Source organism: Equus quagga, chromosome 7 (assembly GCF_021613505.1).
Source record: "Equus quagga isolate Etosha38 chromosome 7, UCLA_HA_Equagga_1.0, whole genome shotgun sequence".
NCBI lineage: Eukaryota > Metazoa > Chordata > Mammalia > Perissodactyla > Equidae > Equus > Equus quagga.
This window is the reverse complement of record NC_060273.1, coordinates 40,806,012-40,818,295: the sequence shown is the minus strand read 5'-3', so window position 1 is coordinate 40,818,295 and position 12,284 is coordinate 40,806,012. Positions and strand designations below refer to the sequence as shown.

Sequence of the window (12,284 nt, the reverse complement as noted above, 5' to 3'; positions counted from 1 at the left end):
AGCCACGGTGGGCCAGGCCCTTCAGTTCTTCTGCTTCCAGTCTTCTCCCTCCCGTCCCTTCCCACCCACCCCCAAAGTGGTCTTTCTGAGACACAGCGGTGGCCCATCGCTCCGCTGCTCAGATGGCCTGAGCTTGACTGAAAACCCCTCCAGGCCCAAGGCAGAGCCCTCCTCCAAGATGCCTTCCCTCCCGCCATGGGGAGTCCACGTTTGATGGTCATGCCAACACTTTGACTTCACCTGAGTTACTGGGGCCAACAGCCCCTACCACATCGTGCACCCTGAGGCCAGGGGCTCGGCCTGGCGCTTTGCCTTTGGTGGCGCCTCATCCCGAGGTCGCGTGACCCCAGCAGCAGAGAAATGAGTGAAGTCTGTGCCCAGACACCAGGCCCAGCGGTGAGGGACACCACCTCTGCTTGGGCAAGGCAGGAGGGCCCTGGCCGGTCCCCTGACCTTGTCCCAGTGATGGCTTCGGCCGCAATTCCAAAAGAGAACATACAACAGTTAAGAGCAAAGGCAACTTTTTTTTTTTTTTTTACTTATTTAAAAAGGCCTTGGTGGCAGGAATATAGTGTAAAAATCCTTGGAAAAACTAAAAGGCATCGATACATATCCGAATATACATTTTGTACATAAATTACATTTCCTTAGTCTTTCTGAGTGAGGTCCTGACGGCGCTGAGGTCTAGTAATTCAGGGGTCCCGGGAGCTGCACGTTCAGGCCGGCATAGTCCACCATGTACATTGGCCATTGCTAGAGAGAGGGGACAAACGTCCGGGTTAGGACTCCAGGTGAGGCAGAAGAATGCCAGAACACTTAGCTCTGCTTTCAGAAAGGCTTCCTCAGACGCTGGGCCCAAGGAAGGCACGTGCGCTGCTCAAGGCCCCATGCTTCACCAGTGGTCACAGAGCCTTGGGACGAGAGCCCCGCTGTGTCCTGGGGCTAATGATGTGGGCCTGCCATGAAGGCCTGAGGAACTGGGGCTGGGCTCACAACTGGCAGCCACCCCCATAACCTCAGCCCCCCCAGGCCTCATCCTCCAAAGCGGCTGTCACGTCTCTCTGTGGTGGCAGGAGCTGGGGAGCCTCTGTGAGCACTCAGCCAGCTAGGGAGGATAAAGGACAGCTTGACCTTTGGGGTTTTCCAGGGAGGGGGTGAAGGGAAACATGGTCACAGGACAAAGAAATCCTAAAATCCAGGAGAAAAAAGAACTCTGTGACTATGTATGGTGGACGGATGTTACCCAGACCTACTGTGGTCAGCATTTTGCAATAGACACAAATATCGAATCGTTATGTTGTACCCCTGAAACTAATATAATGCACTGTATGTCAATTATACCTCGATTAAAAAAAATAAAAAGAAATCCTAAAATCATTTTCAAATGTGTGCCAATATCCTCCCCCTTTGGACTCATGCTGGCAAAGCTAATATTCTGAAGTCACAGTGAACTCTCAAGTGTGAGCCCCCAGTGAGCTTCTCCTCTCGCGGGGAGGGAGCCCAGCCCGGCCTCATGGCAGAACAGGTGGGCCTCTGGAGTGGGTCCTCCGACCCTTGTGCTCCTCGTCTACACAGGGTGGGTAACACCCACCCCTCACAGGGCTGTGGCAAGGCTCGGAGTGATGCAAGCACAGAGATCAGCCAGGCCTCTGGCTGCCCGGGAACCCGAGAGTCTGCTGGGGGTCCTGCTCTGGCACTGCCCAGGGGGCTGGGCAGGTCCCTTCCCGTTCCTGGGCCTCGGCTTGTGCACCTGCCCCGTGGGGATGTGACCTCTGCCCAGGCCCTGTGAGCACCTGATATGAGGGGCACTGTCTCTGGGTAGGACAGGTAGCTGCGCCTGTAACCCTGAGGCTGCAGAGCCCCTCCGAGCCCACCGCCCCACCGCCCACCGCCCCCCGCCCCAGAGCAGCTGGCCCTGCCCGGTGCGGGCAAAGGCAAAGAGCAGAGGGCAGGGCCAGCTCTGTGCAACTTTACCACGAGGGAGATCTGGTTGGAGGATGCCACGGGCTCCGGGTTGGAGGACGAGGACGAGGAAGACGAGGAGGAAGAGGAGACGGAGTTCCCCTCAGAGACCCGCTTTCTCTTGCGCTTGGGAACGCTGCTGTCTTTGGCTGGTGGGAAAGGAGGCTGCTGACGCTGGATGCCAAGGCCACGATGTCTCGGCTTCCCTGCCCCTCTGGAGAGGCCTTTTTCAGGTTTAAAGTCGCCTTCTCAGCATCTGAGGCTCCACACCCACCAGCAGCCGAGGCCGCCTCTCCGGCGTCCTTCCCTAACCAGGCCCCGCAGCCCATTCGCCCATCCTCTGGCCTCGGCTAACACGAGACCCGCACCCCGAGGCGGGCTCAGGCCCAGGCCTCGTCACACCCTCCCCACACCATCCAGCCTGCAGGGTCCCAGCCTCCCCAGAACTCCCAGAGCCCCCCAGGGCCCTGCATGCCATGGTGAAGAGCATGGCCTTCGGAGCGGCACAGACTTGGTCCTTGGTGACCATCACTGAATGGCCCTGCACCGTCACTTCCTCACGAGTGAGACGTGAGTAAGATCCTGCAGGGCTGCTGTGAGGGCCTGTGAGATAATGCACCTGGCCTGCATAAACACTGAGAAACTGAACTGCTAGCATATCTTTGTTAGTGTTAGTGCTGATGTGGGATGACCTGGACCTGACAGTGCTGTTCCAGATGACGGTTCACGGGTCTGAGTCAACAGGCAGTGTCCCAGTGGAAAGAAACTCTGCTTTAGAGTCAGAAGTCCTAAGTTCAAGTTCCATGGCTGCCACTTTCTAGCTGTGTGACCATGGGCAAACGGATTAATCTCTCTGAGCCAAATGGGGAAAACAATGTGATGTGAGACTCAAAGGATATTGTGTGAAAACGCCCAGTACCAAGCCCAGCAGAGAGCAGGACTCAGCAGGGGTTTGGTTGCTGCCGTGTCAAATTGATGAGGATACACAAGACTTAGAAACAAGATGTGGAGCTGTGTAGGGCGTGGGGCTTGCCTGAGTGGACCAGCCACTGCGTAGAAAACGGACACAGCCCACCAGAGGCGTCATAATGACACGGTGTGAAGGCAGGCTGGGCCCACGAGGCAACTGTGGGTCCAGCTGGTGAAGAAAGACCGGAGCCTGGGACCTGTGACATGGCACAAACAGAGATGCTGGGAGACAGAAGGCTCCGGAGCAGAAGGAGCCCAGGGAATGAGCCAGAGAGGAGGGAATTTTGTGGGAGAAGCCACAAAAAAAGAAGTCAGAGGTGCTGGTCCAGGGCTGTGGCCATCCTGGGGTCACCATAAGACCCTCAAGACGGCCACGGTTGGGGAGTGGTGGATGTAAGTGTCGCCATCCGCCCTCTGGGCATCTTCCCCCAGCTCTCCTCCTGGAGGCCTCTGCGGGCCTGTCTGCGTCTCTGCCCTGGACTTGAGGGCAGCTCCCAAAGCTGGCCGCCTCGCCACCCCCGGGGTCTAAGGCCGTGCCTAGCCCTTGGGATCAGTGCAGGATAGAAGGAGGTGGCTTCTGGCTGGACCGTGCCACCCTGGGCTGTGGACTTCCACGTGAGCTTGGACTCATCTGGAGCTGAGACCTCAGGTCAGGCCAGGGTGGGGTGGCCTTGCTGAATCCATCACTGTCCCCATTGAGCAGCCACGCTGGGGCCTGCAGCTCAGAGGGATGGTCCTGATGCCAGGCTCTAGGCGGCCACCAACTGACTCCGTGGCCTTGGCGAGTCCCTTGCCCTCTCCGGGCCGCGGTTTCCCAGCTGTACAGGGAGGGGTGGGATGTCTCTTGATCCAGGTTTCTTGATCAGAGGCGCACCTCCCAGTCACCTGGGGCACGTCCTCCTGAGTCCTACGGAACACCTTCTCACACAGAACCATCACACCAGCAGGCCCGCAGGTCCCCACAGACTGAGAGGCCCTACGAGCCCAGGGTGCACCCTGCAAACGCGGGCAGAATCGGGGCGGGCCCAGCCCACCTCGGGCAGCGCAAACCTGCGTACCCGCTGCCGGCCACACGCCACCCCCGCTTCCCTAGGCGGCTTCCACCATGCTACTGGCATCCCCTCCTCGTGGCTCCAGCCTGCCCCTCGTCCAGTCTAGCTGGTCTGACACGCTCAGCTGTGCTGTGGCAGGGCCCCTCTGAAGGGCACCCGCAGGCCTCTTGGGCCTTCTGGGCACACTGGCCCTGCAGATGGAAATCTCAGGCTCCCTGGGGAGGCACTGGGCAGGGGGACTGTACTTTTCTCTAGGCGGTCAGCCACTTGTCGCATGCCACCTGGACCAGATCTGTCCACAGACTGGTCCCCAACAGGCAGAACGGTGGCCTCTCCAGCCTGGGACTTACCTGGCATCTTGGTGTCATTGCAGATTTCTGCAAAAGGTCTGAAAAAGAAAGAAATGAGGTAGCAGTTGGAAATGGGGCTTTCCTTCTCCCTCTGCCCCGCTCCCCAGACATGGCGCCATCTCCCGGGAGATGAGATGCTGCCGCCCCTGGAGCCTGGTCAGCTAAGACCTACACGAGAACGGTGAGCATCCCCTGGAGCAGGTGGACACTGGCCGGCCTGGCGCCGTCAGTGCCGTGCCAGGCAAATCGGCCCCTGCGCTGGGCCTGGCTTCCCCGTCTCCGAAGCGAGGGTGCTGTCTGACCAAGGGGTCAGAAATGTGTGCCCAGACTTACGGAAATGGATATTCGCCACAGAGTTATTTTTTATGTATCTTTTAATTTTTATTTTATTATTTTACTTGTAGTATTATTTATACGAACAACAACAAGAAATTAAACACAACCTGAATATCCATCAGTGGAGGACATTGTGGTGTATCTACGCAGTCATTAAAGGGAGCCGTCATGGACATGGATGACGCTCCCGTGTGTACAAGCCAGCCAGACAGGAAATGTCAATTTTGTTTACTGTCTACAGATAAACACCCTATGATCTCAGTTTCATTTTCTAAAAGCATATTTAATAGGCATTAAAGAAAACTGGAGACACGGCAGGAAACCTCTAGAACGTCTCCAGTGGTTCCTCTGGGATGTACGCCTATGGGGTTGGACATTTTTGCCTGGGGTTTCCTGCATTTTCCAGTAGTTACTTCAGGGGGTGGACTGTAGGTGGGAGGGGAGGAAGGGTCTCTACTTTTCATTTGAGACCCTTCTGAATAATTTTATTTATTTATTTTTGGTGAGAAAGATTGGCCCTGAACTAACATCTGTGCCAATCTTCCTCCATTTTGTAGGTGGGACGCCACCACAGCGTGGCTTGGTGAGCGGAGCTAGGTCTGCGCCCTGGATCTGAACCCATGAACCTCAGGCTGCGGATGCAGAGTGCGTGAGCTTAACCACTAGGCAACTGGACTGGCCCCATGAATAATTTGAATTTTTTTGACACATGCAAATATTATTTTAATTTTAAAACATCTACTGTAAAATTGAAAAGAAAATATGTGTCAGGGTAAAAGTACAAAAGAAATGTCCCAGAGCATTGATTCTCAAAGGAGAGTTACAGTTATGGGTTATCTTCTTCTTTTCTTCTAGCTTTTTGTATTTCCCAAGTTTGCTGCAAGTATTTTTTTTAATTGAGGTCTAACTGACATACACCATTACGTTAGTGCCGGGTGTTCAATGTAATGATTTGATGTTTGCATACGGTGTGAAATGGTCACCATCGTAAGTCTAGTTAACATCTGTCAGCACACCTAGTCACAAAAGTTTTCTTTCTTGTGATGAGAACTTTTAAGATCTACTGTCTTAGCAACTTTCAAATATGCCATATGGTATTACTAACTATAGCCACCATGTGTAATCTTTTTAAATCTGAAAATAATCAAATAAACTATTGTACTTTTTTAAAAAAGACTGTAAGGATACATGGCAAAATGTGGAGAGAGATTATCTCTGGCTGACCAGACTACTGAATTTCTGTTATTTTCTAAATATATTAAAGTGGGTAAAAATTAACAGTATAGTCAGAAAAAGTCAAATTTAATTAAAATTTTAAAAATAGACACCCATGAATGTTGAGGCTGTGTTTTTCAGTAGAAAGGGGCTGGAATCAGGACACCTGGTGCCATCGACTGAAGGTCTGTGTCCCCCACAATTCATGTGTGGAAACCCTATCCCAATGCAATGGCACGAGGAGGCAAGCTGTCTGGGAGGTGAGGAGATCGTGAGGGAGGGGCCCTCGGGAATGGGACTGGTGTCCTTATGAACCCCGGAGAGCTCCCTTGCCCCTTCCGCCATGTGAGGACACAGAGAGGAGACGGTCATCTGCGAACTAGGACGTGAGTCCTTGCCGGACACCCAGTCTGCTGGCAGCTGGATCTTGGACTTCCAGCCTCCAGAGCAGTGAGAAGTACATGTCTGCTGTTTATAAGGCACCTGGTCTCTGGCACCTGTTACAGCAGCCTGAATGGAGTCAGATGCCCGGGTTTGGGTCCCCGCTGACCCACCATGACTTACACTGTCCCTTTCCTCGCTCTGGGTATCAGTTCCCTCATCTTTGAGATGAGGGTGTGAAGCTGCCTGTCTCCTGGATTCTGTGAAGTGAAGGTCTCTCTCTCCTCTCTCTTCAACTCCTGGCTGGTCTGCTTGGGGACTCCCCTCCCAGATCCAAGCGGAGCCCTCCGTGCCCTCGCCCACTCTGCCCCGGCCCCGGCCACTGGGCACTCACTGGAGCTGGTTGATGATGACCATGCGGACGCGCTCCCGGGCCTTCAGGATCTTCTCCAGCCGGTGGATGTCGTACGTGTTGGGGTTCCGGAAAGGGATGTCATCGGGCAGGCCCGTGACCTCGACGGCGTCCGGGCTGTCCCGGATCAGCTTGTAAGGGACCAGCACAGGCCGGTTCAGGCCCAGGGCCTCACCTAGAGGACACAGGGGGTCAGGGCAAAGGGAAGATGCCCCCTGTGAAAGGCCCAGCGCTCTGGGGAAAGGGCTGGAAGCTGGCAGGGCCCAGCTTAGCAGCCACCACACTGCAGAGTTAAAAAATCAATACACACACGATTTTTTTTATCCAACTAGCAAAATTAAAAAGCTAACATCCAATGCTGATATTTGTTAGGATTTGTTAAGTGCGCACCCCTAGAACTGACAAATGAGGACTTGATGTCTGCTTAAAATCCACCATTATTACGTAAGAAAAAAGAGAGTCCTTACTTAAAAGTATTTACGGATGAAATGATATCATATCTTGGATTTGCTTTAAGGACTAAAAATATAAAACTGTGTATGTGGACAGAGATGAAATACGATTGGTAAAATGCTGATAATCAGAGAAGCTGGGTCTGGGTTACATGACGGGCCATTATGTCATTCCCCTCTGCTTTTGTATACATTTGAAAACTGACTGCAAAATTAAAAGTGAAAAAGACACCACCACAAACCACCAGCAGAGTGGCTTCCCGTTGCTCTCAAAATGAAACCTCAGGCTTGCCCACCTCTCCCCTTCCCTCCCCGGGGGCCTCCCCACCGGCTGCTCAGGCTCCTGGCCGTCTGTTCCAGCCTGACACTGAGGCCTCAGCCGAGATGTCCCACCTTCCAAGGGCTTTCCTGCTCACCGGCCCAGAGAGGCCGTGGCTCCCTCCCCCGCCCCGCAGCATTCTCGGTCACGCTCGCTACTGCAGTTTCTTCTTTTCCTTTATCACGCTCTGAAATTCTTCTGTAAAATTTTTTTTTATTACTGCCTGTCTCCTTTGCTACAATGCAAAATGGAGATAATACTAAATTCAGCACAAATACAACGTCACGTATGTAGAGGCCCTGTCGCAGCCTGGCCGTCAGCGATCCAGAAAGTGCTCCATCAGCTGCAAGTGGGTCACTAACTGCCCTGTCGGGGGCTCTGCCCTGGCGCCCTGGGGCCTTCAGCACAGAGCCTGGCATCTCGGGGCTCCCATCTACCCCACGTTCACCTCCCGTGCAGACTGAGCCCCAAGACGGCGGGATAAGCCCCTTCCTCTAGAGGCCCGGGCAGACGGGCGCCTGCATGAGCCAGCACTTGGCCATGGGCCACCCCTCTGCGTACAGCCCGGCCCTGGGGGAGCACAAGCGCTGACCGCTGTCACTGCCGTGCGCCACAGACCGGGGTCTTTCCCCGTTCTCGGATGGGGAATGAGAGTCAGCTCCCATCAGTCATGGGCAGGGCAATCGTGTCCCCAGGGAGCAGGCAGGCCAGCGGGGGGCACCCGGAGGAGATGCTGGCTGCAAAGTGAGGAGGGGCCACCCAGGAAGGCTGGCCCCACAGACCCTGCCCCCTGGGCCTGTCCCCGGCACTGACCGTATTTCTCATTGAAGAGCTCCTTCACCTGTTCCCGGAGGATCACCTTCTCCCCCAGTCTGTTGGCATCATCTTCATCTACAAGAGGAAGATAAGGGGGCATGAGCGCTGGCACGGGCTCAGCCACTGGACCTGTTCCTTCTCCCATGTGGCGTCCCTGATCCTCACCTGCCGGAGCAGTCTCTCCAGGCCCGGACCACACCCTTGCAGCCTGTTTCTCACCTCAGTTGTCTGTTTGCATACATACCCACTCACCCACTCACCAACCAGCTACCCACCCACCCACTCACCCACCCACCCACCCACCCATCCATTCACCCATCCCACATTCTCTGAACAGCTCCCCAGCATAGGCCCTATATCAGGCACGGAACACCCTGAGGAGAGGGAGGCAGGGACCCTCCTCCAAGGAACTTATAGCCTAGAGGGGTGGTACACAAGCACAGCGCCCACCCAGAAGGGCGACGGGATGCACCCACAAGGAAACATGGGGCACGAATCCAGGTGCACAGCCCCGTGTGTTCGAGTCGGGGAGGCCCGCAGGGAGAGCAGGATGTTTAAGTGGTCTCTCGGGAGGCAGGCAGGGATGGTGATGGAGGGGGTGGGGGTAGGAAAAGACACCCTCAGGACAGCATCAGAGGGTGAGAGGTCAAGCTGGATGCGGCTAGAGCACAGGGTGTGCCCGGGGAGGCAGCTGAGATGGCCTGGGGGTGCGCCACGGAGGTCTGCGGTGGGCTGGCGGGAGTGAGCTGGGCCAGCAGGAACTCAGCCTGGTTGCCTCGCAGAGCGAGAGCCCAAGGCTTCGGCCCAGAGAGACCCTGTGCATCCTCCCTGCCCAGTGGCCAGGCAGCCCTTTGTGGGCACCTGTGCCTGGACCCCGGGCTCCCTCCTCCCTTTCCTGAGCCTAGAGAAGCAGCTGCGGCCAGGCAAGCGCAGGAGACAGGGCCTGGGCTGGGTGGGGAGAAGTGGGCAGTGGGAGAGGCTGGGCTGGACGGGATGCGGGGGTCCTGGGGCAGAGCAGCCTGTGGGCCTGTGCCCTGGGCTGGGGAGGGGAGCTGGTCCCGGGGGGCCCCTGTGCACCATCACACACGGTACCCACAGTGGCCGGGCCTCTGGGGCGGGGTGGGAGCAGGCAGGGAGCCAGGGCCTGAGCGATGAGGGCAGAACAGACAGAATGGGTTCGTGCAGAAAAACGACGCCTGTTTTAATCTGGAAAATCTCGCAGCACTCAGTTTCATGTTGGAGGCCAACCCGGGACCTGCATTTCCCAGGCCCCGCCCTCCCCCTGCAACCACTGCCAGGGAGGAGCCCCAGTTCCCAGGCTGGGCGCCTGTGCCGCAGGGCAGACAGCTTCCCACACAGGGCCTGCTGCCCCCTCCTGCCAGAGCTCCTTTACCCGCCACCCGGGGCCTCCCAACTCCCAGCTGCACTGTCTGGTCCCCTTCAGGCCCACACCCCTGGCTCTGCAACCGAGATCCGCCACGTCTGAGTCCCTGCATCCTTCTCTCCTCTACCACAGCCAACCAACCGCCTGGGCGCCCCAGGGCCCCATCCTGCCTAACGTCCTCCTCCTGTGTCCCCGTCTCAGGGAGTGACGGCCCTACTCAGCCACATCAAGACCCCAAACTCAGCAGCCCCTAGATCCCCCTCCTTCCCACGTGCCCTGACACGGCCCTTCCAGGTGGTCTCTAGGACCACAGATGCGGCAAGAATCGACTTGACCCTTCCCCAGGGTCTGGCCCAGGGCCACCCAGAGCCTGAGGGAGGCGGAGGACGCTTTTCTTCCGTCCCCTCCACCAGGGGTTCATCTGGTGGTCAGGATTCTGTGCAGGCAAAGCAGCTTGGCACAGGACAGGGCACGGAGCGCCTGGATCCACACCAATGCGGGCCAGACGCTCTGCTAGCAGCTTCCCCAGACACCCCTCACCACAGCTGAGGACAGAGGCTCAGAGAGGTTAAGTAACTTTTCCGAGCTCACATAGCCGCTAACTGCCAGGAATAGTCTGCCTGTCGGACCCCAAAGCCTTGGTCTTCTGCTCCACCATGAGCCCCAGGTTTCCGGAAGTCTGTCTCCCCATCCGTACTAAGCAGGGCTGACCTGTGAGCCATGGGTCTACATTTGTCTCCGGAGTCCAGGGCAGGACCGACCCAGCGGAACTCCACAAAGCCAAAGGAGGCGGACAAGCACCTCGAGGACGGGCCCCACACGTGAGGCCTCCGTGCATGGCCGGATCCAGAGCACGCATCTCACACCCATCTGCCTCCCTGGAAGCTCCCTTGGCCATGTGGGGGAAGAGACACAGCCAGCCACCCAGGCCTCACTCCGCCCTTGCCTCGGGGAGGTGATGCCAGGCCCTGGGAGGGCACAGAACTTGGAGTCAGAAACCTAGGCTTGCGGGCCATGGGACGTCCCCTCACTGCCTCGTTTGTCCCCTGGACAAAGACTTCGTGAACACAGTTGCATGTTGGGTTGGTGCGTCCCTGGGCATTTAGCAGCATACAGAAAACGGCCCTACTCTGAGGAGGGAGATGGCGGGCTTGGTAACTGTCAATGCAGGGCCGTGGGGGTCCCAACCCAGCCTGGGATCAGGGAGGGTTTCCTGGAGGAGGTGACAGCCATGCGGCCTCAGCTGCTCATCAGGGCTCCAGGTATCCTGTGGGCACTCAACACGTTAGCAGATGCGGAAACATCCCCTTCTCCTTCCAAGTCCTGCCTCATCTGCGGGGGGAGCACCCCCAAACCAGGCTGCAGCTGACAGGGAGAAGTGACACCATGGGGCAGCCAACAGAAAGCACGCTTGGGTCCTGGGCAGGACACTGCAAATGGTGGGAGCAGTTCAGTGCCGGGAAGGTGGGACCTGGGCTGCCTGCGGAACGCTGGGGACACCAGGAGGTGCCTGAACATGTGCAGAGCCAGGCTCCTGACACCCTCAACCCGCTGTCTGGAGGGGATGGCCAGGCCTGCTGGTCACCAGGCAGCCCCCAAGGTCTGCTGTGGGCAGCATTGCCCTCGCCTCGGCTGGGGCAGCCCGGGCACTGCACCTCTAAGTCTGGTCTGCTCGTGGGCAAAACAAGGAGAACAGGGGGCAGGGCCACCGGGGGGGGGGTGGGCACAAATCCTGGGGCTCTGCGGGGCCTCGGCCACCAGCCCAGAGGTCTTCCCCAGCCTCTAAGTGCAGCCCTGTGGCCGGGAGTTAAGAACACACACTGAGTCAGACCGTCTGGGTCCAAACTGTGGCTCTGTCATTAGCTCCCGACCTGGGGTGACCACTGGCTTTCCTCGTTCGGGAAACAGAGACAACAGCAGGACAGACCGTGCGGGGCTGCTGCGGGGATGAAGGGAGGACACATGCCAGTGACTGGCACGGTCGAAGGGCTGGTTATCACTGTGCTGAACCCTGAGTCAGCCACTCTGTTCTGGGGGCGCCTGCCTGAGCTCCACAGACCCAAGCTGGTGGTAAGGACACCAACAGTTGCCAACTTTCCAGGATATTCTCCACTTGGAAATGCCAGAGTTAGGGCTCAGTGCAGGGTGAGCATGTGTGTGTCCTAACATACCTGCTGGATGCCTATATACAGTGGGGAGGAAGGGGGTCCTCAGGGCCAGCGACAGGGAAGTTCCCTAGCCTGGTAGACAGCAAGGCAATCTTGATTGTAACCCTAATGCTGTGTGGCGTTCGGAAAGTCACTCAACCTCTCTGGGCTTCAGGTTCTAGATCCCTCAAATGGGAATCCTAGCCTGTTGGGAGGATCCAATGATGTCACATATAAAAAAGTTAAGGTGGGGCCGGCCCTGTGGCCAAGTGGTTAAGTTCACATGCTCCGCTTCGGAGGCCCAGGATTTCACTGGTTCGGATCCTGGGCGTGGACATGGCACCACTCATCAAGCCATGCTGAGGCGGCATCCCACATGCCACAACTAGAAGGACCCACAACTAAAAAAAATATACAACTATGTACTGGGGGGCTTTGGAGAGAAAAAGGAAAAATAAAATCTTTAAAAAAAAAAGTTATGGTCTCACG

General features: G+C 56.8%; 1 protein-coding gene across 5 annotated transcripts in view; it reads right to left on the bottom strand.

Moving 5' to 3' along the window:
* Nucleotides 1-363: 363 nt before the first annotated feature.
* Nucleotides 364-12,284, bottom strand: part of GTF2IRD1 (GTF2I repeat domain containing 1) — a 112,628-nt gene continuing 100,707 nt past the window's right edge. For 2 of the 5 annotated variants that reach the window (XM_046666600.1, XM_046666599.1), the window contains exons 23-27: nt 8,262-8,339; nt 6,660-6,852; nt 4,334-4,371; nt 1,975-2,111; nt 365-753 (exon numbers count right to left, since the gene is read on the bottom strand). In XM_046666600.1, coding sequence (XP_046522556.1) covers nt 685-753; nt 1,975-2,111; nt 4,334-4,371; nt 6,660-6,852; nt 8,262-8,339 — 515 coding nt within the window. In that variant the 3' untranslated portion in view covers nt 365-684. Of the gene's footprint in view, nt 754-1,974; nt 2,112-4,333; nt 4,372-6,659; nt 6,853-8,261; nt 8,340-12,284 lie in introns of all 5 variants that reach the window. The other 3 variants (XM_046666598.1, XM_046666602.1, XM_046666601.1) reach the window with 2 other exon arrangements.